At 35.5% G+C, this 23,975-nt stretch overlaps 1 protein-coding gene across 1 annotated transcript in view; it reads left to right on the top strand.

Moving 5' to 3' along the window:
* The window catches only part of LOC150107531 (uncharacterized), a 102,915-nt gene extending 85,117 nt beyond the window's left edge, over positions 1-17,798 (top strand). The window contains exons 7-8 of the mRNA XM_090391367.1: positions 6,266-6,347; positions 16,391-17,798. Of these exons, the coding sequence (XP_090247493.1) occupies positions 6,266-6,347; positions 16,391-16,487 (179 nt within the window). The 3' untranslated portion in view covers positions 16,488-17,798. The remainder of the gene's footprint in view (positions 1-6,265; positions 6,348-16,390) is intronic.
* Positions 17,799-23,975: the final 6,177 nt, after the last annotated feature.

The raw sequence follows: 23,975 nt of genomic DNA on the forward strand, positions 1-23,975 counted from the left end.
GTCACTGTGTTATAAAACGTGAGCAAGTTACTGAGGCATGATCTACCCTTCACAAAACCATGTTGTCCCCCATACAATATCCCATTTTCATCTATCCAATCCTGTATTCTTTTCTTGACTAATTTCTCTAAGACCTTGACAATGATTCCTGATATGCTAATCGGTCGGTAATTTACAACAGCAGTCTTGGAACCACCTTTATGCAGTGGAATTATTTTCCCCTCTTTTCACCCCCTCAGGACTAACCCAGACCAGAGACTCAAATTAAACAAAATAGTCAAGGGTACTGACAATTCTTTAGATGCTTCTCATACGACACAAGCTGGTATACCATCCAATCCCATGGATGTATTGACATTGAGGTTATGCAATAGACTACTCACCTCCACTTCATTCACCACAATTCTCGTATAATCTACTGGTTTATTCGTTTCTGTAATGTCACCACCTGGATGATATATGCTTGCAAAGTGCTCACTCAGTAACTCAACTATATCAACTGATTCAGTTACCTCCCTACCATCGGCATTCTTTAAAATCATTCTGCCATGTACATTTTTCCTTTTACTTGCTACATATCTAAAAAACTGTTTAGGATTCTCTTTAGCCTGCATGGCCAATATTCTTTCGTAATCCTTTTTTGCTTTTCTTGCCACACTCGTTACCCTTCTGGCCTGCGCTTTATACCGTTCATGTGCCTGCCGGTCACCTTTCTCCTTAAATTCCCTCCATAGTTGTTTCTTTTTTTGCAGCTCAAGCTTAATGGTGTTATTCATCCATTTAACCCCTACTTGATTTATTAGTCGGAGTCTAAGTATACAGTCAGCCATTACTTCATGCAAACACTTCTTAACTGCCTCCCATGCACTATCAACTTCTAGTCCTTGCAGTTGTACATGCCATGGCACTGAACCAATCAAACTCCTAAGCTTGTCATACTTTCCAGCCCGATAATTCCACATGTACCCTGTCTTAATTGAAAATTCCACACCTTTAGCCACCTCCCAAGTCAAGACCCTATGATCACTCTATGAATATGACCACATTGCCACCAATTGGTGGCAATGTGGTCATATTCGTTACAGCCAAATCCTGAGATGTAATTACTAGGTCAAGCACTCTCTGACCCCTAGTATTTTCCATTACATGCTGTCGCAGATAGTTATCCCTTAATAACCGCATAAAATCCAATTCCTTCCTCCCGTGTGTCCTCTCCTCACTCCAATCAATGCGACCATAGTTGAAATCTCCCATCATAATTACCCTCCTTCCACTCCTTTCTTCTATTTGCTTGTGCATACTGTCACCACCATCTTTTCCATCACCTGGTCTATAGCAGCACCCAATGGTATATTTAGTTCTGCTAGCCACAATTTCACACCAAATGGCCTCAAATGTGCTCTTTTCTCTATCCTGCAATTCAACTTCTATTCTCCTTGGCTGTAGCTCATCAGCTATCATCAACAATACTCCTCTCCCCATTTTATTCTTCCTGTCATTCCTGAACACACCATACCCATCACATTCAATCCCACTAGCTATATCATCTACAGTCAGCCATGATTCACTAATACCAATAACCTGTGGTCTGGAAGTGCCAACCATGGCCAAAAACTCTTCCTTCTTGTTCCTAATACTCCTAGCATTAGTGTACATGAATTTAAGACCCCCCCATTACCCCCAACCCTACCTTGATGCCTTATATTAACTATCCCACTTTGATTTGTTGTCCTTATTTGCTCGGGCATATTATATTCATTCATACATTCAACTGCCTCCGTAAGGACTGTATATCTACCCCCCCCCTTAATAAATCTAGTTTCCCTGAATTTGCACATCCACTACATTCAGCAACACTTTCTCAAGTCTCCTTACACCGTAACCATTCAAATGCAAGCCATCCATCTTATATAGATCCTTTCGCCCATCGAACTCACTCCACACGTCCACAAATTCCACACCACTCGTCATACATAACCCATGCATAAAGTCATTCGCAATTATGGCCCTCCTTTTAAACATTTCACTGTCATACCATGGCAAAAGACTAATCATTCTAACTCTCTCACTCTTTTCTTTTGCTACCTCAAACAATTCATTCAGGTCTTCTATCATTTCCATTTTATCTCCTTTCAAATCATTCGTACCTGCCACAACAATCATTTCTTTCACCCTTTCCTTTTGCTCTCTAATAGACTCAGTTACATCCTTTATGGTCGCACCAGGTTGGTACGATTTTGTCAAATCCTCTACTAATACACCTCGTAACGAGTCTCCATATAGCACTCTATCCTTCATTTTGTTCATGTTCACACTCATACGCCTATTTTTCCTGTCATACTTTTTATTATTGGTTGGTTCATTCAGTCGACTTTTGCTCATGCGCTCTAGCTGCTGTTTTGCCCTTTGTATTGCACCATTCAACAACGCGATCTCACTCATTGTATCTATCTTATCTTTTTTATTCTCTGTAAAACCATTAATACTATCATTTACACTTTCTACATTCACACTCTCCCAATTCTTTGGTACAACCTCGCCGTTTCTTGTCATATCCCTATTTTCTTCATTCTGAAGTTCGACAAAAATATCACACTCACGATCCGAAATACACTTCAGTTCCTCATTCTCCCTACATTTTCTACACACATTCACTCCTTTATTATCATCTAACCACACTCTGACTGCACTCTGCAAAGTGTACATTTCGCAGATAGTACACTGAATCAATCATCTCCTTTACATTACAGTTCTTGAAAGAAGATGGCGAACCATCATTACTGGCCGCCATTTTCCTTCGTACTGGAGCCATACTTACTGGTAACGTATTTTATCAAATTATAAATTATAAACACCAAAAACACACAAACAGACGCACTAAGATATGCAAGGCAAACAAAACTACGCAATATTAAAATAAATTTATCAACGATAACTGAAAATAACGTTTATCTTGTCTGGAGCTTTCACGAACACTACGCGCTACGAATCCCTCTAGCGGCGATGGGAAGTCGCCGCTAGAGGGATTGTTTGTGTATATTAGTCTGCAGTTCACATCTGAGAGCTGCTCAACTTTTATTCTCTTTAAAACTTTCTTACATGTTCTTCTTTTCAATATCAAATTCAATATCCTGCCCAAGACTAAATGATGATCACTTCCAATTTCAAATCCTCTGTACACTCTGGGAAAACATCACTATCAACAATAACAGAGTCAATGAGACTTTTATTACTTGCCTCTTCTCTTCATGTGAATTTGTGCACATTTTTATGTTGGAACATGGTGTTAGTAATAACCAGAGCAAAGCTAATAATAATAACCATTATTATTAGCTTTGCTCTTTTCTCCATATTTTCCCAAAATATTTTTGTATGCCTGATAATAATTTCCTAATCTGCTATTTAGATCCCCAACAAGGACCAACTCTTCCTTTTTCATTGTGTCAGTTGCTTTCTCTAAAGCCTCATAAAATTCCTCCACTTCTATCTTAGTAGAACCTGTTGGACCATAGGCACAAATAAGTCTTATTGTCCATTTCCCCATTCTGACTTGAATGACCTGAATATAACATTCTGTATTTATTGCTCAGAAAGATCTTGCAATTTTTGTCTTTTTTTTTTTGTTTCACCCACCCCTATTATGTCGATCTGGTACTTATCTAATTCCTCAGCTAGCTCCATTTCTATGCGATTCAGGCTTCTTATGTTGATAATACCGATCTTTAACTCTGGTGATGTTGAGTTGGGGTGTGTTTTCAGATTTGTTCCAGTAGCTAACTTTTCGCTGTTTGCCCTGGTTCCCTGGCAAAAACAACAGGGGCCTTGTTTAACTGGGTGACACCCCGGGCAGGATGAAATTCTGTCGTGTTGTACCATCATTTGAAATTTTGGTTTAAGCCAATAAGAATACAATTTGGTCAGCTAAATCCCAAATTGCTCATTGATTACATAAATTATATAATTTATTAAGCTGCATATATTTCACTGGATTCAAACAACCATCTTCAAAACACAAAAGCACCTTTTACAAACACTTTTATAAGCACTACAATCAAATAATTATGGAGCCAGTTCAAATTGTCTCCACAGTAGCTTTATTGTAACAGAACAAAAATAAGAATTAATAACATGGCACTCTCTCTAGGGCATGCATGCTGTAAATAGCATATTCACTCTCCAGCTAATAGGCTGCAGATTGAATTCTGCTGTGGACATGGATGTTTTGTCAATGTCCTTAGCCAGGAGATGAATTTCATTGCCAGGTATTAGACCACCAGCCTGTTTATTTGAGACCCGAAGTGGCTTGAAAAATTTACATTTTTGGTTTCTAGAGCAAGATTTCCAGATTGTTTAAAAAATAATAAAAAAAAAACCTTAGTCTGCCCACAGTATTTTTGTACTATAGGCTTACAACTTTTTGCAGACAGGAGTCATCTTAAAAAAAAAAAAAATTAATGCTATGTTACTTGAGATGAGCAAAATGTCTCTTTGCTGATGCTCCAAAAATAGGTGCAGTATCATTGTTTTCTTTCATACAATCCTGTGTGAACACAGATAGGGTGCCTATTGGATGGTTTCCTGGTCCTGAGCTGCCATAATGATGATATATTTCTCATGTTCTTCAATTGAACATTAACAGTTCTTTTTGTCTGTCCAAGAATTTATAAAATGTCATATGCCTACACTACAGGTCATATGACATTTTATAAATGCTTGATGCATCAAAAGAGAGAGTTTGTCTTTTAGAGAATACATAAGGATTGCTAGCTTGATATGTGTAGACGTGGTGTGGATTATATTTATGCAATAGTACTAGTACTTTAATTATCTTTTCAAATGTATTACAAATACTGGAGTAGTTTCACTATAATCTTGTCATGAGAAGAGGAACAGAGTATGTTCTTCTTCTGTTTTATCTGTTTCATCAGGATTGTAACTATTGACTAAAATGTATGGAATAATTGAGTTCAGTGATCCTATGTGTTATGGGACTGGGTGATGGTGAAAACAATTCTTTTTGTATAATGAAATGCATTTTTGGATGTTGGCCATTTAAGTGCATTAAAAATTTATTTAGTATGTCTGGATAACCAGGGCAAATAGAATCTGCATCTTCAGCATATCCTAACCATACTGGTTAGGCTATGTTGAAAGGATGAGAGCAACAATATTAGCAGCTTAATAAATTACATAATTTATTTTGTTCTTATATGGTATTATGAGTTAATACTGTTAAAAAAATATACACATTTTTTTAGTGGCAAGTGATGTACTAATAATTACTGGTCTCCTGTCTGCAAGACCAAATGAAAGGATTAGCTCTTTTACTTAGTCTTACAGGTAGGAGATCAGTTATTATGCAAATTCCAAACACTTCAGCATCAGAAAGGGACATCATAGAGTGTATTGACAATTTTTTTCCGTTCTCTAGTGAATTCAGAACCACTTGAGAATGGTTAGTTACTAAAACATAACTGAAATGCTGGAGAGCACAGCTTCCTCTGAGATATCCCAAACTGCATAAGTGAAATCTATTTTTACATTATATCATAACTAAAAATAAAAAAAAAAGGTTTGGATTTTATGTATGCAAATCCATTAGTTGTTTAGGAATCCATCCTGCAAACAAACTTTGAAGAATTGAAGTCTGTTACAGATGTCATAAGTAGAACCATAAATACTCTGCACTTGGTTTGTCACTTCATTAGTCACCCTGCTGTTGTCAAGAATAAGTTCATAGTTTTGTTGATGTTTTCATTAGCCACATTAATCATTCGTCATCAGTGACTCTTGTTTGGCTACTTTTGAGCATATGAATTTACTTACATATGCAATATAATGTTTTTAAAAAGCAGTAAGTTTTTAAAGCCTTCAAGGGAACTGCAACACTTTTTAAACCTTCAACCTCTAAAGTCATTGCACTCTGTCTTCTTTAATGCATGTAATGATCCCGTTCACATACTGTAGGTAATTTACCAACGCAGCCAGTTATTCAATGTGAAATACCCTACTTTAATAACAATCGAGAAAAAATTTAAATAAAGCATTGTGGATACTTTCTGACTTACCCACTTAATTGAAGGTTTTTTTTTTTTTTAAGCATGCCATTGAAAAGTGGCACCATTCAAGACAATTTTTTTTTTTTACACCTGACAGTTAAAAGTACATGTAACTCCAACACCTTTAGCATTTGCAGATATATTTTCATTAATTTAAAATGCACAGTATGCTTGAAAATAATAAAAATATTTTACTTACCTTCTAGATATTGTAGTTCCTTCAGCAATTATAGTGAGCTTGATAATTGGAAATGCAGCTATTCTTTTTGTAATAATGAGGTTGCGAAGGTAAGATATGAACTTCTTTAATTTGTATAATTTTAAATTTAGCATGTCTGCAAAAATCAGAACATCCTTTCAAGAATCAACAAAATCAAAAAAAGTTATTTCCAAATGAATTAGTCTAAATTTCATTGGATAATACATACTAAAGTATCTCAAAATAAAACAGTTCATAAAACACTATAATTCTGTTCATCCTAATTCTATTGATTTTTTTTATCATATGATATGATATAATACATTTATGACTTGTATGGTCACCAGTCATATACATTAAAATTAATGTAATCTGCATAAGCTGATTTATATCTTTGTATTATCTTTCAGGATTTATTTTGGAAATTTGCTCAAATTGAATTTCATATTTTATGTAATTAACAAGATACTTCAGAGCTACTTATTACCTCAGATTTCAAATGATATTTACATAGTCAAGATCACAAAAACCAAACATGGAACACCATTCAGTAATTATTGCATAATAATATACATATATCTTCTACATATATCAGAGATTAGATTTTTGGTGTGGTTATCTCTAATGAAAGCACTAAAGAGGATCCAGTGAAAGTTAATCATTATTATTATTATCACTACTACATTCTACTCCATGAAGTCCTTAGACTCATTGAGGGAGGCCTAAACATCGTGCTAAGCACTATCCAGCTTTTGAGCAGTATCTATCATACTTTGCTTTGAACTCATTCATGGTTATGGCGCCCAACAGACTCTGGCAACCTATTCTACTCATTCACCACTCTCCAAGCAAAAAATCTAGTCTTTACACTTCTGCTAATTACACTCTTGCTCAATTTCCAAGGATGGCACCTACTTCTCCTACCACCTGTTCTGAAAAATTTCTTCTGTATTAATCTTGTAAAAACCCTTCAGTAATTTGTATGTCTCAATGACATCACCCCTTTTCCACCTGTAAACCAGTTTCTGTAATTCTGATCTTCAACCTGTTCTCGTAATGTTTATTCCATAGACCTGTTACCATCTTAGTCACTTGCCTCTGGATCCTCTCCACCGCTTCCTCATTGCCAAGAAACCCAGATGACCAGATCTGCACACAGTAGTCAAGATGAGGTCTTATCAAGCCTCAATAAAGAGGAATAATAACCTGCTTGTCTAATCATCAAAGTATTCTTCTGTAACCAAGTAATCCAATGAGCTGCTTTAGCCTTTTGCTATGTGCCCACTAAACTTTAACTCCTTATCCATTAACACTCCCAAATCTCTGGATTCTTCAATTTCCTGGAGTACAGTTCCATCAATATGGTATACACTGGTAATCTTATCACCCCAAAATGCATAAATTTACACTTTGCCATATTAAACTGACATCCATTCTTATTTGCCCAGACTACCAGTCTATCAAAATCATCCTACAAAATTTTAACATCATCTGTATTAACTATTGCTCTACCCAACTTTACATCATTGGCAAACAACTGAACAGTTCCTCTCAGATCCTTTCCTATATCATTAATGTACAAATTAAATAGTAGTGGCCTAAAAACAAAGCCCAATGGCACACCACTCACCACAGGCCTTCTTCTGCACTCTACTCCAGAATAAGCTACTCTCTGATATCTCTCCATCAACTACCCTCTTATACACCTTACCAACCCTATATCCGTCCCCATGTGCTGCCGTTTATTGATTAGAATTCTATGTGGTATCTTGTTAAAGGCCTTTGCAAATTCTAGCAGTATCATTGGAAGGATTACCTTTATCCAACTCAGCTGTTACTGTATGATAAAATGTGAGCAAATTACTGAGGCATGGCATACCCTTCACAAAACTATGTTGCCCCCATACAGTATCCCATTTGTCTATCCATTCATGTGTTTTGCTCTTGACTAACTTCTCAGGTACCATGATAACAACTCCTGTTATGCTGATTCGTCAGTAATTTACTACATCTTGGAGCCTCCTTTATGCAATGGCACTATTCCCCCCCCCCCCCAGGACCAATCCAGACTTGGTTAGATTAAACCATGTAGTCAAAGGCACTGACAATTCCCTAGCACATTCACATAAAACTCGAGCTTCTATACCATCTAATCCCATAGCTGTATTCACATTAAGGTTCTGTAATATGCTATGCAATTTCATTTCATTTACCTCGGTTTCCATATAAGTCTTTGCCTCTGTTGTCACAGAGACAAAGTTTCTGTAATTCATTCTCCACCTGGATGATATACTCTTGCAAAGTATTCACTTAGTAATTCTAAGTGAATTACCTGCTTAATTCACTACCAGCTGCTGGCATTCATTAAAATCATTCTGCCATAAACATTCTTCCTTTTACTTACAGCATATTGAAAGAACTATTTGGGATCTTTGACCTGCACTGCTAATTTCCTTTCATACTCTGCTTTTGCCTTTCTTACCACATTGGTTACTGTTCTGTCCTGTTCTTTGTACTGTTCATGTGCTTGCTGGTCACCTTTCTCCTTGAACTCCTCAAAGTTTTTTTTTTTCCAGCTTAATGATGATATTCATCCAAACTCCCACTTGATTTACCCTCCTGACTCTAGGTATGAAGTGCTCTTACTTCCCTCAAACACTCCTTTACAGCCAGTCCTTGCAGTTTCAAGCCATGGCACTGATCTAGGCAATCTCCTAAGCTTGTCATATTTACCAGCCTTGTAATTCCACATATAAACCCTCTTAAGTGAAAATTCACACATTTAGTCACTTTCCAGGTCAAGACCATTTGATTATTCTCAGCAATTGCTGGCAATGTGGTCATATTGGTTACACAAATTCTCAGATGTAATTACTAGATCGAGCATTCTAAAATCCCTAGTATATTCCATCACATGCCATCTCAGATGATAATAATAATAATAATTATTATTAAGAGACACTTCCAGAGAGTTAGGGACTCATTGAGGGAGGCCACATACTACATGCACCAGCTATTATACTTATTCTTGTATTAATTCACACTGCTTGCACATACCACATTCAATGGCAATCCATTCCAATCATGCACCACCCTATGAGAGAAAAATCTAGCCTTGACTCTCTTCTTAGCAGTATTCATTCTCAGCTTCCAAGGATGCCCTCTTATCCTTTCCCACCTTCCATAAAATTAAAAATTCCATCAACTGAAGTCCTGTATGACCCTTTCAGAAGTTTGTACATCTCAACTGTATAACCATTTTTTCTCCTGTTTGCTAGTGTTCTCAATCTGTCTTCATAATCAGTATTTCACAATCCTGATATAATTTTTAACACTCTCTTTTGCCCTTTCTCCACTGTATTAGAATAACGAAAGAAACCAGGAGACCAGACCTGCACACAATAGTCTGCATGAAGTCTTACCAAGGCCTTGTAAAAGAGGCAAAATGACATCTTTATCTTTATATGTTAAGGTTCGTTTCAGCATTGCAATTATCTTTTGAGTTGTACTTGCAATCTTTGCTACATGGCCCCCTGAACTTCAACTTGTTATCTACTAACACTCCAAGATCCCTAGCCTGATCAGTTTCTTCTAGCATAATCCCATATAATACAACACTGGATATCTAATCTTGCCAAAGTGCATGACTTTTCATTTACTGACATCCATTTTCCCATGCTAACAAATCCAGCCTATTCAAATCATTCCTGATTACCCTACCTATCTTTGCATTGTCAGCAAATAGCTGTATGTTGCTTGTCAAATCCTTCCCAATATCATTAATATACAGACTGAAGATTTAAGGTAACTAGTGGTACACCACTAGTTACCTTAAATCTTGCAGACTCGCATCCCCCCCACATACAACTTTTTTATATCTATCAGTTAGTGATCCTCTTATCCATGCTGATATTTTATAATCCAAACCCATATTCTCCAATTTATGCAACAGTCTTCCATGCTGTATTCTGTCAAAAGCCTTAACAAAATCCAAAAGTATCATGGTGTATCCATTCCCCTCATCTAGTTCAATGGTAATATTATCATATAATGTGAGCAACTCAAAGAAGTTTACTAAGGGAGGGTCATGCTAAAACAGGACCTTCCCTTAGTACTTGCAATCTTTGCTACATGGCCCCCCCCCCCGAACTTCAACCCATGCTGTTCATTGCAAAGTAGTCAACCCATTTCTGAATGCAAGTTCTAACCAATTTTTCTAAAATCCTCGCCACCACTCCTGAGATACTGATTGGCCGATAGTTGGGTACATTGGTCTTTGCACTACCCTTGTGTAATGCGATTACCATACATTCTTTCCATTCCTGCAGAATCTTTCCTGTTCTGAGACTCAAATTATATATCCTGGTCAAAGGAATAGCCAGTTCAGCTGAACACTCTTTTAGCACCTGTGTTGATATCCCATCAGTTTCTATTGCTGAATTCTTATTCAGTTTGTGCAACAGCTCTTATATCTTCTCTTCATGCACCTGAGTTTCTTCAGAAGAGGTAGCAGTATATTCAATGTTGTATACACCAGGTCGATAACTTTTAGCAAAATGGACACTCATTAGTTGAACAACCTCTCAGCATCTGTCACCCTCACACCATTTGCATTCAGAAGTTATTCTTTCATATTCATTTTTTCTTTTACTTGCAGCATATCGATGGAATTCTCATGGGTTGTCTTTAACTTGCAGAGCCAGTTTCTTTTCATACTCAGAATTAGCTTTCCGTACAACAGTTGTGACTATTCTAGCCAGCTGCTTATAATTTTCATAACGGACATCATCCTTATACAGATTATATTCCTTCCACATCATCCATTTCTTATGAATCTCTTACTTAATAAGATTACACATCCATTTGACTCCTACCTATTTATTCTTTGAACTCTCTGGACACATTCTGATATTGCATCATTTAAGTATTTTTTATGTCAATATTTTTCCCTTGCAGTCAATATTTTTCCCATCCATCAACTGATACCATTCTGCTGAACTTAATATACACCTCAGTTGGTCATAATTTGCTACTGTGTAGTTTAGCATGTAACCTTTTCTGAATGTAATATTCATAAACTTAGTCACTTTCCAAGTGAGGTATTGCATGATCATTGTCACCAACCAGAGGCAGAATAGTTGTTTAATTGAAACACCCTCTGTACTATAATTATTCCCTAGTAACTGCATAAGTTTCATTTCCTCCTTCCAGTCTATGTTCCCAGTAATAGTTATATCACTAGTTTGGATAGTTATGATTCATTTCCATGCAGTACATCATAAGTCACTGCAAGAGGGACTCCTCACAGAAGATCTATTCTAGGTCAACAAAACTGATCAATCAAAAGATTAACATTTGAAACAGTTAATCTGTAAGAAATTGGGTGAAGCAAGCTATTGAGAGATGGATAATGGATCAGCTGTACCACTCTCCTCAGAATCATCAAAAAAAATTTTTTTGGTACACCATCCCAAACATGAGAACAATATCTAAGGTTAAGTGATTTGAAATTTATACAGCATTAGTAGCTGAATGGGTGAAAATAGCATCTTGAGCAGAAAGAATGTTGATTTTATAAAGGCTGAGGAAGCAGTTGATGTGAGTGTTTATGCTAAGAAAAGCTAACAAGGAAATGCCTATCAGTCAGAGAAGAGAATTTTTTTTGTTTTTTGTTTACCCTTTCTCACTAGTCTCACAGATTACATTTTCTCAATCTGACCTCAAGTGGACATTTGGATATTCCAAAGTGCTAAGAACATCCTTGTTATTCACGTTTTTTTTTTTTTTTTTTTTTTTTTGTATGTTTGTTTCGTATTGTATGTTTTTTTTTTTCTAATCCATGTGAACAGATCTAGGTGCAGTATTCTAAATGTGGTCTAATTAAAGTCCTATATAATGGAACCACCACATTATCTCTACAGGTCAATATCCTTCTCACCACTGTAACATGCAAGCTATGCTTCATGATCTTTTCTCTTGAACTTCATCTCCCTGCCAATCAATGAAAGTTAATGAGACTGAGGGAGTGAAAGAATGCAAGAATGAAGAAACAAAAGTAAGTGATATGGAAACAAAAGAAAGTAGGAATGAGGAAATGGAAGAAAGGTGCGGCAGAACTAGAGATAGCAAGACTACAGGAGCGATAGAAAGTGAAACTGATAGAATGCAAGGTTTGAAGAAAGAGTTGTTCAAAATAAAAATGAAATGAGGAAACAAATCAAAGGGTGCAAAATAAAATGAAAGAGAAAAGAGGTTCGCAAATGACTCGAGAACAGCAGTGTATATGGAGATTCCATTATTAGAGGATTGATTAATGAGAGTCCATAAGGTTTGCTATCTAGGAGGGGGGGGGTGAGCAAGATAATTCATATTTTGGATATGAGGAGGAAATGAGCAAGAGAGTTAGTGGTGATTGTGAGAACAAAATGATTTAGGTAGACATAAGGAGAATAAGGGTGGATATCAGGAAGTTATTAAGGAGAGTGAAAGATAACATATAGTATAGTGGGAAATGTTCAGTGTGTTGCTAAGGTATGACAATGATGAGTTGAGACAGAGAGTGAGAATCAGGAATGGTATGTTGGCAGAGCTGTGTGAGAAGGGAGTGCAGTTTGTGGATGTGTGGCATGTATTTGAGGGAAGAATGAAATTATGCAAAAGTGACAGATTGCATTTGAATGGTTTGGAGTGAGTGAACCGAAGAAATTGTTGCTAGATAGGAAGTGAAGTGTGATGCAAGCAAGAAAACAGAAGTAAGAGATGAAGTGAAAGATAAGGAGAATGGAATGGAAGACTGAAACATTCAGCATGGAAATAGTATTAGTTCAAGAGATGAAGAGAGAATAGAAATGCAAGAATGGGGAAAATGGGGGGGGGGATGTACAGGGAGACATGGCATAGGGAGTGTGGATGATGGAAGTAGTACTGAATGTGTGTATGTATGGAGATGATCAGCATAGGAATGGATCGAGATGTGAGTGAGGTAGTTGAGACTGAGCTGATACATGGGATGAGCAGAGATAAAGGTAATTGGGAAAAGACAGGTATGGTGGGAAAATCATAACCAACAACTGGCTTTGGTAGGACAGGTTATATACCTAAAAGTGAACTGCTGTGTTTATTTATAAATGCAGAATATTGAGAAATAATGGAGATGAAATTTTTCATTGATAGAGTTTATTTGCCCAAAAGTTGTGGAATAAGTGAAACATAGAAACAGCGGTTTTTTTTTTTTTTTTTTTTTTGCAAGGATAGAAAGGACAAAAAAAAAAAAAGAAAAAAAAGGGAGGGTAGTGCTACTGATGATAGTAGGGGAATAGCTACAGATGCCCCCTCTTTGGAGGCATCTATAGCTAAAACCAATAAACGGAATGAGACCAAATTTTATATTGAGACTTTTGAAGGCATGGGGGAGATGATTTCTGCAAAAAAAATTAGTACCAAAAGTCACCGATAGGGAAAATTTGGCGCTGGTAGAGCCGAAAACAAGCAGATAATTCCATTAAAGGCAGATAAAATGGAATAATAAATTTCGACAGTGTAAGCGACAGCCGCATCACTCATTCCAGCTGGATATGTGGCACGTTACAATGATAATAATAATAATTAAACTAAAACAACAACTTACGAGAGACAAAATTAATGTAGTGATTGAACTCACAGGAAATAATGTTTTATTCATCAGAATCAGGGTCCCCTGGATCACATACACGATTTTCAATGTGCTGATCTTTCTTGTGTACAACAAACATCCGGTGTGTGACATGCTCTACAGCTGAGCATAAGGAGTCAGATTGGATGTTCGTAACAGCCCATTTTATGTTCTCTTTCAAGACATGCAAGTTGGGAATACCACCAACATACACAACGGATTTCAAATACCCCCACAGCCAAAAGTCACACGGAGTGATGTCCGGGGATCGAGGCAGCCATGCCGTCGGAAAGAACTGACTGATAACCCTCTCATTATTGAAATACTGGCGTAAAAGGTGCTGTACTGAATGTTCAATGCGTGGCCGTGCTCCATCCTGCATAAAAATTAGGGAGTCCAAACATTGTCTTTGCTGCAATGCAGGAATGACAAAATTTTCCAGCATTTATCGATAAACCTCTCCAGTAATGGAGCAGGTTACAGAACCTGTAGGGGTAATATGCTCAAAAAAGTATGGTCCTATTATGAAATTGGCTGTAAAGCCACACCACACAGTTACTTTTGGAGAATGCAGTGGTACTTGCCAGATCACTTGGGGATGTTCAGATGCCCAAATTCTGCAGTTGTGAGTGTTGACCGATCCATTCAGATAAAAATGAGCCTCATCACCCCACAATATTCTCCAAGGCCAGTCATTGTCGACCTCCATTCGGGCAAGAAACGTTAGTGCGAAGGTCATGCGCTTATCATATCAAAATCTGTGGTAGTTAGTGCTTGCACACTGTGCAAATGCTTCACTTCTATCCATATAACGGATAGAAGTGAAGCATTTTCCGTAAGATTGTCCAGACTGTACCATAAGCCATATCAAGTGTGCACGCTATGGCACGAGCGCTTGGACCAGTACTGGTCCCTGTGTCGTCGAACACCGCAGTAGCAACATCTGTGATTGTCTTCTCTTCTTGCACTGCTTTTCGTCCTCTGCCAGGTCTAACTCCTAGTGATCCAGTTTTTTCAAACTTCTTAATCGTAGCTCTCAGCTACAGCTGACATAGGACCTGTATGCAGGTTATGAAGCCTTCTAAATTCCCAAAGGGCCACTATGGCATTGCACTGTTTAAGGTAAAACAACTTAACAAGTAAAGCACGCTGAGGCAAGGTAGGATGCATATTGAACAGAATTCGTCAGTCATTCAAATAACTGCCTGAACGTTCCCAATCCCTTTTTAAGTGGAATTGGTGGCACTGCTGCCACTTATGCACAGTAAAATTTGCATAATCCTTTTTATCCACGTTTACTGTAAATATTTGACTGCTTTCGGTTCCGCACAGCGCCAAAATTTCCCCTATCGGCGACTTTTGGTACTAAATCTTTTTTTCACGATATTCATCTCCCCATGCCTTCGAAAGTCTCAATATAAAATGTGGTCTCATTCCATGTATTAGTTTTAGCTACAGATACCTCCAAAGAGGGAAAGTTAATTTATGGCCACCCTGTATAATTTTTAAATAATGGCTTTGCGCATATAAGAGAAAACTAAATATAATTTGTTACTCCTATGTATTTCACTCAAAATGTCATGAGCTACTTTCAGGGAGAAGATAGAAGAAATGGTAACAGCATTGGCGCATCTAGGGAGGGGGCCAAGGGGCCCTGGCTCCCCCAAAAGAAAAAGGGAAAAAACACTAGAAAAATTTCCAAAAATCTTTTCCTAATTAAAATTCTTATTTTTTTTTTTTAAATTTATGTTGTGTAGTGTCTTCTATTTCTATGCTACTTATGAATTAGCAGTCACAAAAGGTGGGAATACCCTATAGCTCTCGGCAATCCTGGCCGCTGTGAACGCAAGGCGAACGTAGTGGTGCTCGGGCACTACTTTGTTTGACCGAGCTGAGCAAGAGGAGATCATGGGTATCATGTATTGGCAATCACTGCAGATGCTCAGTCATAGCTCGTATGCAATGCATAGTATGTATTCTCAAATCGTCTACTCAACTCGCACCCCCCAAGATTAAATCATAAGTGCTCGCCCCCCCCCAGATTAAATCTCGAGTGCTCGGCCCCCTCCAAGATTAAATCCTGAGTGCGCCACTGGGTAACAGCATTTAAATTCTGAATACAAGAACAAGTCATGCAGCATGCCTATAATATCACGTCTTTGTAGCAGCTGTATAGCAAGAGGAAACACTATTAGAGTTCAGAGATGTGGGATGCACCTAGTGGTATGAAGACTTCTGTGAGGATAGGATATATGTGGCAGTATTATACAAGGCTGGCAATTATGACAAGCTTAGAGCTATAGCATGGAATGCACAGTTGAGCCTTCATCATGATGAGGCTTGTGAATCCACAGAGGTCCTGAATAATAATTTTAGTTTTATTATTATCTTCATTGTAGGAATATAAGTTTAATAATCATTCCTGTGAGTGTTACTGAAAGTAAATTTCTTCAAAAGTTTGTTTTTGTTTGTTTGTTTTAGAAAACAAAAGAAAAAACAGAAGAAACAGATGGAGTATTCTGTATCAACTGTACCTATTGCACCTAGGGCACCCAGAGTGTCTTTTGCAGATCTTTAGCAGGAAAATATATTGTATATTAATATTTTTGTAATGTATATTTTTCTTTCTTCTGTAAATATGTGAAAATATGTATATAAGTGATATAGAAAAGCTGCCAAATACCGTAATGTAAAATGCTTCATTTTAAATATCATATTTTACACGTAAAGTCCCATTTAAAATATAACAGCAAAACTATGTAATTTTTACATGAAAAAGTGGGCTATTTAAAATCTACCTTTGAGAGTTATATCTGAAACTACAGTACAATTAAGAGATATTTGAATATTTTGTATGTATGTATCGTACCTAGCGTGCCTTTCGTTTCAAAAGTTTTGCTGGAACAAGGAGAAATGCAACTACATCTTATTCTTAATGAGCAGAGCAAAGGAATGTATAGAACTATAAACTTTTCTGCTATATTTTTATGCATCAAGAACAAACAAGGTAAAAAATAAAGCAATGCAAAATATTGCAGTATTGATATATACAGTATATGTATATAGTATATCTTTTAAAAAATGCTTTGTATAGTATGAAAAATATTGCATTCTAGTCTTTTAATAAAATCTTAGAAATCTGCAACTTGAAATGCATGTAGTCTTGCAATAAAAACCTTATCCTTTTTAAGTAAAGGAAGGTAGGCAATGTGACTTTGAAGTTACAATTTGTACATCATGAATGATACATAACTGATTATATACATTGATTTGTTAAGTATTTAGGTGCATCCAAGGCATAAAAAAAATAATTATAAAATGCATTCAACTTTAACTTATTTAACTAAGAGGAATTTTTTTACTTTCATCTGAATAATATGAAGCAATAATTTGAATAGGGCAAGAATTATAACTAAGAAACAAATATTTAAAAAGTATATACCAAAAAAAAGTGTTTACATTACAGTTTCATTTCCCTAATTAAAACTCTTGGTCATTTTGTAAACTAACTAACAGTAAAATCCTCTTCGGGCCCTCAAAGTGGTCTAAGTATATATTTTTCCTAATAGTTTATAAATCAAGATAAAATCTGGGGCCTTTACTGGCCATTTTCATTGAGCAATGCAGCATGGGTAAAAACTGCTTGAGGGAAGTACTGAAAGACTGTTAATTATTAAAATTTGACTGACAGATGTAATAAAAATTCTGACAGAAAAGCTTAAAACTACAAAAAGAAATAATAGTATTTCATTTTTTTAAATTTCTTTTGTTGTATTTTGTGCAAAGTATATAGTTAGGGGAATAAGTCAATATATATATAAACTGAATCAAAACATAAATCAATACCACTGTAATATCATAAATCAGTATTAAATCATTAAGCATTCTTTATATGACTTGTCTTTCTCATAATGATATTAATAGGGTAAGTCTTCTATAAGTAGTGATTCCCATGATATTTCTTGTTGGAACATCTGTCGTTTTCTATTTTGGATGCCTCATGTCACTTACATAACTGCAAAACAAATTATATGTTAACTAACATGCTTTTAATAAACAGAAGTAGAATACTTTTTTGTCTTCATAAGATGTAACTGTCACTTGAGAATAATTTATAGAAAATAACCTTCAAAGCAGCGTGCAAGCTGGTAACTACAAAGTTACCAACTAGTAAGCAATTGCGATAGAGGAATTTTTCTGTAAAAATGTTACTAGCTAAATCACTAATATGATCTTCTCCTTCCTTTTCCCTGAGCTGAAATCCATTATTTTCAGTTATCTGTGTAATTCTAGGATAGGCTAGCCAGGCAAAAAAAAAAAAAAAAAAAAAAAAAAAAATTCTGAATCTTCAGTTAAATTAAAAACCTTTTGTATTGTGTTTTTAAATTATAATGCATACTAATTTAAGACTGAATAATTCCACCACTCCCTTTGGGAAATAAAAGGCATTAGAGTATTTCTTTTTTTTTTTTTTAACTAAAAGTTTGAAATAATTGTGTTAGTGAAAAATTTGAAGTAAATTATATTAAAAAAAAACGAATAAGTATTTTTCAATTCCACTTCCCCCTTCCCCAAGTGATTCATCTGCTCCTTCCAAAGAATGGATCTGCCACTAATTTGGAGATCATCACTTTAAAGTATAAATTCATTAATGAATGTATTCCTATATAAAATAATTTCACACAGCATATTCTAACTTCATTTCACAAATGTGCTCAACTCAAATTGTGTTTTCAAATGCTTCTGTGGTTTTTAATATTTATATTATATATTTTTTGTTTTTTTTACCTACTACAGAAACTGAAAACTAAATGCATGTTTAACGAAGTTGGCATATATTCCGTGTTTTTTTTTTTAACAATTAAACTACTGTACTCTAGCAACTTAACGGTGAAAACAACCTTTGGTTGGAAAGACCTGGGTTCAGATCCTATCGATATTTTCATACAGTGGTGGCAGGATTCTAAATAAAATTAAATGTGCTATCATTATATTTAAAAAATAAAAATAAAATGAGATTTGTAAGAAGCCAAGTTGTTTAGCCATAACTTCTGGTGGACCTAAAAGGAACATGAAATGATAACTATTCAACTATTAAACAATTGCAATTTCTTGGTATCACTTTCTGTTCTTACATTTCATATACTCTGGACAGTGATTTCCAACATGTCTGACATGAGGACCACCATCATATGCCTATATGTTATCGTGAACCACTTCAAACTAAGACCACTAGGAGGAAAAGTTTTCAAGGAGTAAAGTTGCACTATGTTACCAGATATCTTTTGGCCTGGTTAATGTACATGCTCTCCAACCAATAGGCTGCAAGTTTGAATTCTTCCATGAACATGGATGTTTGGATGTCTTTAGATGGAAGGTGACCTTCATCAACCAATGCGAGATTACTATCCTAGTTACTGGAGGCTTGAAATGGATTGAAAACGTTCCATCTTTGATCTCTAGTGCAAGACTTCTGAATTATATATAATATAATAATATCTAGCCCACCCACAGTACGTTAAATACCATGGATGAGCTAAGAGTTTACAGCCTTTAGTGGGCAGAAACCCACTAAAGGCTGTAAAGTAGGAAGGTTTGAACTTTACAGTTGTAAAGTTCAAATCTCCCTACTTTGCTGCAAGCAGTACCATCTTTCTGCTACAAAATCATAATTTGCTATCGTTTAGACATATCTATTATTAAGTTAATATATAGGAATCTTAAATAACCACCAAATCAAGAGATACAAAAAAAAAAACTAAGCAATTCACAGCAGAGAAGTGAATTATCAAAATTACTGCATTTCAAATATTTTATTGATTCAATTAATCTACAAACCAAACAATTTTGAACAAATTTATATAGAAAAATAGTAAAATTCTGTGTAAATTAAATCCTCACTATAAAAAAAAAAACTTTTTATTATTATTATTTGAACCTTGTCTAACCAAGAGAGAATCAAATAATATTAAATCTGAGTTTTATCTTATGCAATAATTATCCATGTAGATAACAATGCAGAACTATATTCTACTAATGGCTCTATTAACCACCTTACTGGCCATTATGGATCAAATATGCATCCTCATACGCTTCGTATATCCATCATATATTTCAATGTAATATCAATGGTATTACAATTTTAATATTCACTTCGCATCCATATTTACTTGGACGTATATATACATCTTGGCCGGTAGCGGAGTTAATTGGCAACCTGTATGAATTTAAAAAAAAAAAAAAAAATCAAAAATACTTCACTTCATTCCTCTAAAATCAGTTTGAGTATAAATATCTAATGAAATAATATGCAAATATTGATACTTTAAAAAAAAATTATCTACATTTTCTGCTTGTGAGATGCCTCTAGTTCAGGTTCTGATGAAAATCATTTTTGCTATATATTGTAATCACCATATTTTAATTTGATTTTCAATAATAAAAAAAAATTACACGTGACATTCTCCTTGGAATAATAATTAAATATTCATCAACCCATAAATGCTTTCTATTGCTCAAGCCACTGTACTTATATAGCAATATTTATTCACACCTAGTGATTAAGGGTTTGGGTACACCAACATAACATGCAAAAACACAGAACATAGAAGTTGGTGAGGAGCACTTTTCTCTTGTAATATTTTTGAGAGAATTTTTAATTCTTCAAATAAATCTATTGCATCTACATCAGATGTAAAATATCTTGTTGCCCTAATACGGCATCTACTACAATATGGCTGAACGAACACCCTTAAATTAAGCAGGCCGCCTCTATGCTACGCCCTGTTGACGGTATTGAATACAAATCACATGGAGAAAGGACTTTTCAACTAAAGTTAATGGATTAATGTCATGTGGAAGCAGAAACAGGATTTATCTTCCTCATAACAAGCACCAGCCAGAGAACACAGTTTGTTGCTTTATGTAATTTCAACAACTAACTAATCAGCCTAAAATAAGTATGATACAATACATAGAGTCAACAGCTGTAAGGACTATATTTTGTGAAATGCATCGCAGTTCTGTAACCATAATCAAGTTGGTGAATTCACCAAATGTAAGTCATTTATGCAGTTTTACTACTGACATTACATTCCTCTTTCTTGAATCTATTCCTATGCTCATTTTTCACACAAATGCAAGAAAATATTTTCTAGACTTTTGCAGTCAAGGATGAGTTAGCAATTTCGTTGAAAGAGACCAGATAAAGGATTCCCATCCTTTATCTGGTCTCTTTCAACGAAAGGTGAGTTAGCTGGTCTTTTTTTTTTTTTTTTTCAACCCTGGAAACTCAGGTTTTTTGTCCCCTAGAACAGGCAAACATATCGTATCAAGCAGAGACTTCACTTCCATACCTCATAGGGTTTCGGGTAATCACTACTTTAACTGATATGATCTAGTATCTTAATATATTTGAATACACTACTAATCAACTCTCACTATAGCAAACATCATTAATAACAAATTTATTACTATAACCAACTATTGAAAAGTCCCAAGCATATATTCTTCTAAGCATAATCTACAGAAAATTCAATATAGCAAACTGCTCACTACAACGACTTATTCCTGTGGTCCCTACGAGTTGTACGAGTTAATTGTATATTTAAACAGGAAAAAGACTTTATACATTCCACTAATGTTGCTCTAAAGGAAATAAACTATTCCTTTGGTCTCAACACATTCAATAAAATATTAATCAAGTATAACTTCTCTTGCTTTCCATCAACAATACACTCTTACTATAGAAAACTTGTAGATTTAGAAAATGTATCGAGACCAATGGAATAGTTTGCTATTTATATTTTGAATTCTTTGCATTAAGGTACCCTACACATGAACTATATGCACACTTACAAATACACATCTAAGCCCAACTAACACCTTTCCTAGGTATCTTGTTTATCATTTGATGATGACTAATAACTCCATATGACTAATGTTCCTTGACGGGCTCAGAGGGGAAAGTATTTTGATGACTTGGGCACTAAGATCCACCCATGCATCTTTATAGGGCTTTACTCACCTCTATATGATGTGTACAGCAAAAAAAACTAGTAGTGAGCCATATTCTTCTAAATGTCTTAATACCCAGATTAAAAGCATAATCTATCTTATCTTCATTTGTTCGATCAAGGTCTCGGTTCAATCCATTGACTTGAATATCCAGGACAACACTACCATCTGTTGATGTCAAAAGATCTGGCTTTCTTATGCCTACCTCAGTAGGGATCCCAGACGTCCCGTATTTTACGGGACAATCCCGCAAAATAATGCGTCCCATTATCCCAAGGAAAATACTCTCCAAACAGTCCAAACTATTAATAAGACCACTGCCTTATCAAAGATTGTTGAATCTAATTTGTTTCATGAAGTAATGATAGTGAAAACAGCTCTGAAGTCCAAAGAAGAGAGTGAAGTGAAGGACATGTTGAAATTCAAACATTTAGATGAAGTCTGGGTGGATCTCTTAAAAAATGTTGAAGGAGAACTATCAAATTTAAAGAAAGTAGTGGAGTTCATTATGTGTATCCCTGGAACAAATGTGTGTGTCGAAAGATTATTTTTCGCATGAATGCACTGTAGACTGATGAGAAAAACAAACTGTCTATATAAACTGTAAAATCGATGCTTATTGTAAAATCATTCTTCAGTGAGGATTGTGTAGCTTTTCATGACATGATTCTTAAAAACAAACAATTGTTAAGTGAAATTCATTCTTGAGAAAAATATTGCAAGAGTTAACAAGACTGATTGATTAATAAGAATATTGTCAGGTGAGAAGAGCATTACTGTATTAATCTATTTCGTATCTATAATAGTAAGTAAAAAACCATTTGAAGGCAACTTAAAGTGGCTTAATGAAAATATGCAGCCTAACAACTGGATTTACTATTTGTTTACTTATACTTAGTAAAGGGTGTGCATACCTTACCATGCACACACTTGGAAAGTTAGAATCATTTTGTAAGACTGGCATATTTGATGGATGTGCATACTAAACTTTCACCCTCAGTCATAAGTATAATAAATTTAGTTTAATCCTTTATCCAAGTGTGAGCAAACAAAGTTTGTGCCTGAAAGTATCTTCAGGACTAGGGTAAGGTGGTACAACACCAGGCTACTCATTGCAATGGTGGAGCAAGCTAACATCACTCCTATCTCAGTAACTTTGTTTGCTCACACTTGGATAAAGGATTAAACTAAATTTATTATAGTCTAACCAAGTGAAAAATAAACTTCCAACAGTCATAAGTGTCCTGTATTTTTTTCCAATGTATCTGGGATCCCTATACCTCAGTCCTGATATTTGGCTTTATGATGTCACATGTTGCATCGTGTCTTTTAACTCTAATATTTTGGGTTCTAAAACAACACTGAGATATGTGTCATAGTCTCTCTGAACCTACATGTATCTATGTTATGCCTACTAAGGGGCTACATGAGCCTTAGTAGGAAGGGCATATATCCTAACTCAGACCAGATCTATCTATATATATATATATATATACTCCCGTCCAGGCAATATTCTTGTTCCTTCACAGGCCCAAAGATGTTGAGGCAGAACCCTCTCTGAGCTTCCTTGCAACTGCAAGACGTAGAAGTGTTTCCCCATCTCTTCCTTTCAAGAGAGTTAGATACAATATGCATTCCATTATCAAATGTTCAAGTAGTGTTTTAGTTAATTCTTGTAGAATCAAAGGAGTTCTAAAGGCAGCTATGGTAAAAGGTGATGATGAATGTTGGAGTTTATTTAACCATAGATATTTTAAGTGAAAAACTATCCATTTCATTGCAGAAATTCCTAATCCACCAGATAATGGCTGCATGAAGATAAGCAACTGCAACATCGTGTGGTGGTCTCAGCCAAGATCTACCTGCTTGATGTACTTGTTTATATAGTCTATTCAGGATAGTAAAAGTTAGTTTTCCTAAGACCAAAGAATGGAATAATTTAGATAACACAAATTGATTTAATGCAATGCATTTCTGAGTCTTCGATAGAGTTTTACAAAGCTTATCCAGAAATGTTGAAAGTTGACTACCAAGGTCCAGCAGCCAAAAA

The sequence above is a fragment of the Typopeltis vanoorti genome, chromosome 4 (genome assembly GCF_054136105.1).
Source record: "Typopeltis vanoorti isolate ZY-2024b chromosome 4, IOZ_Tvanoo_1.0, whole genome shotgun sequence".
Classification (NCBI taxonomy): domain Eukaryota; kingdom Metazoa; phylum Arthropoda; class Arachnida; order Uropygi; family Thelyphonidae; genus Typopeltis; species Typopeltis vanoorti.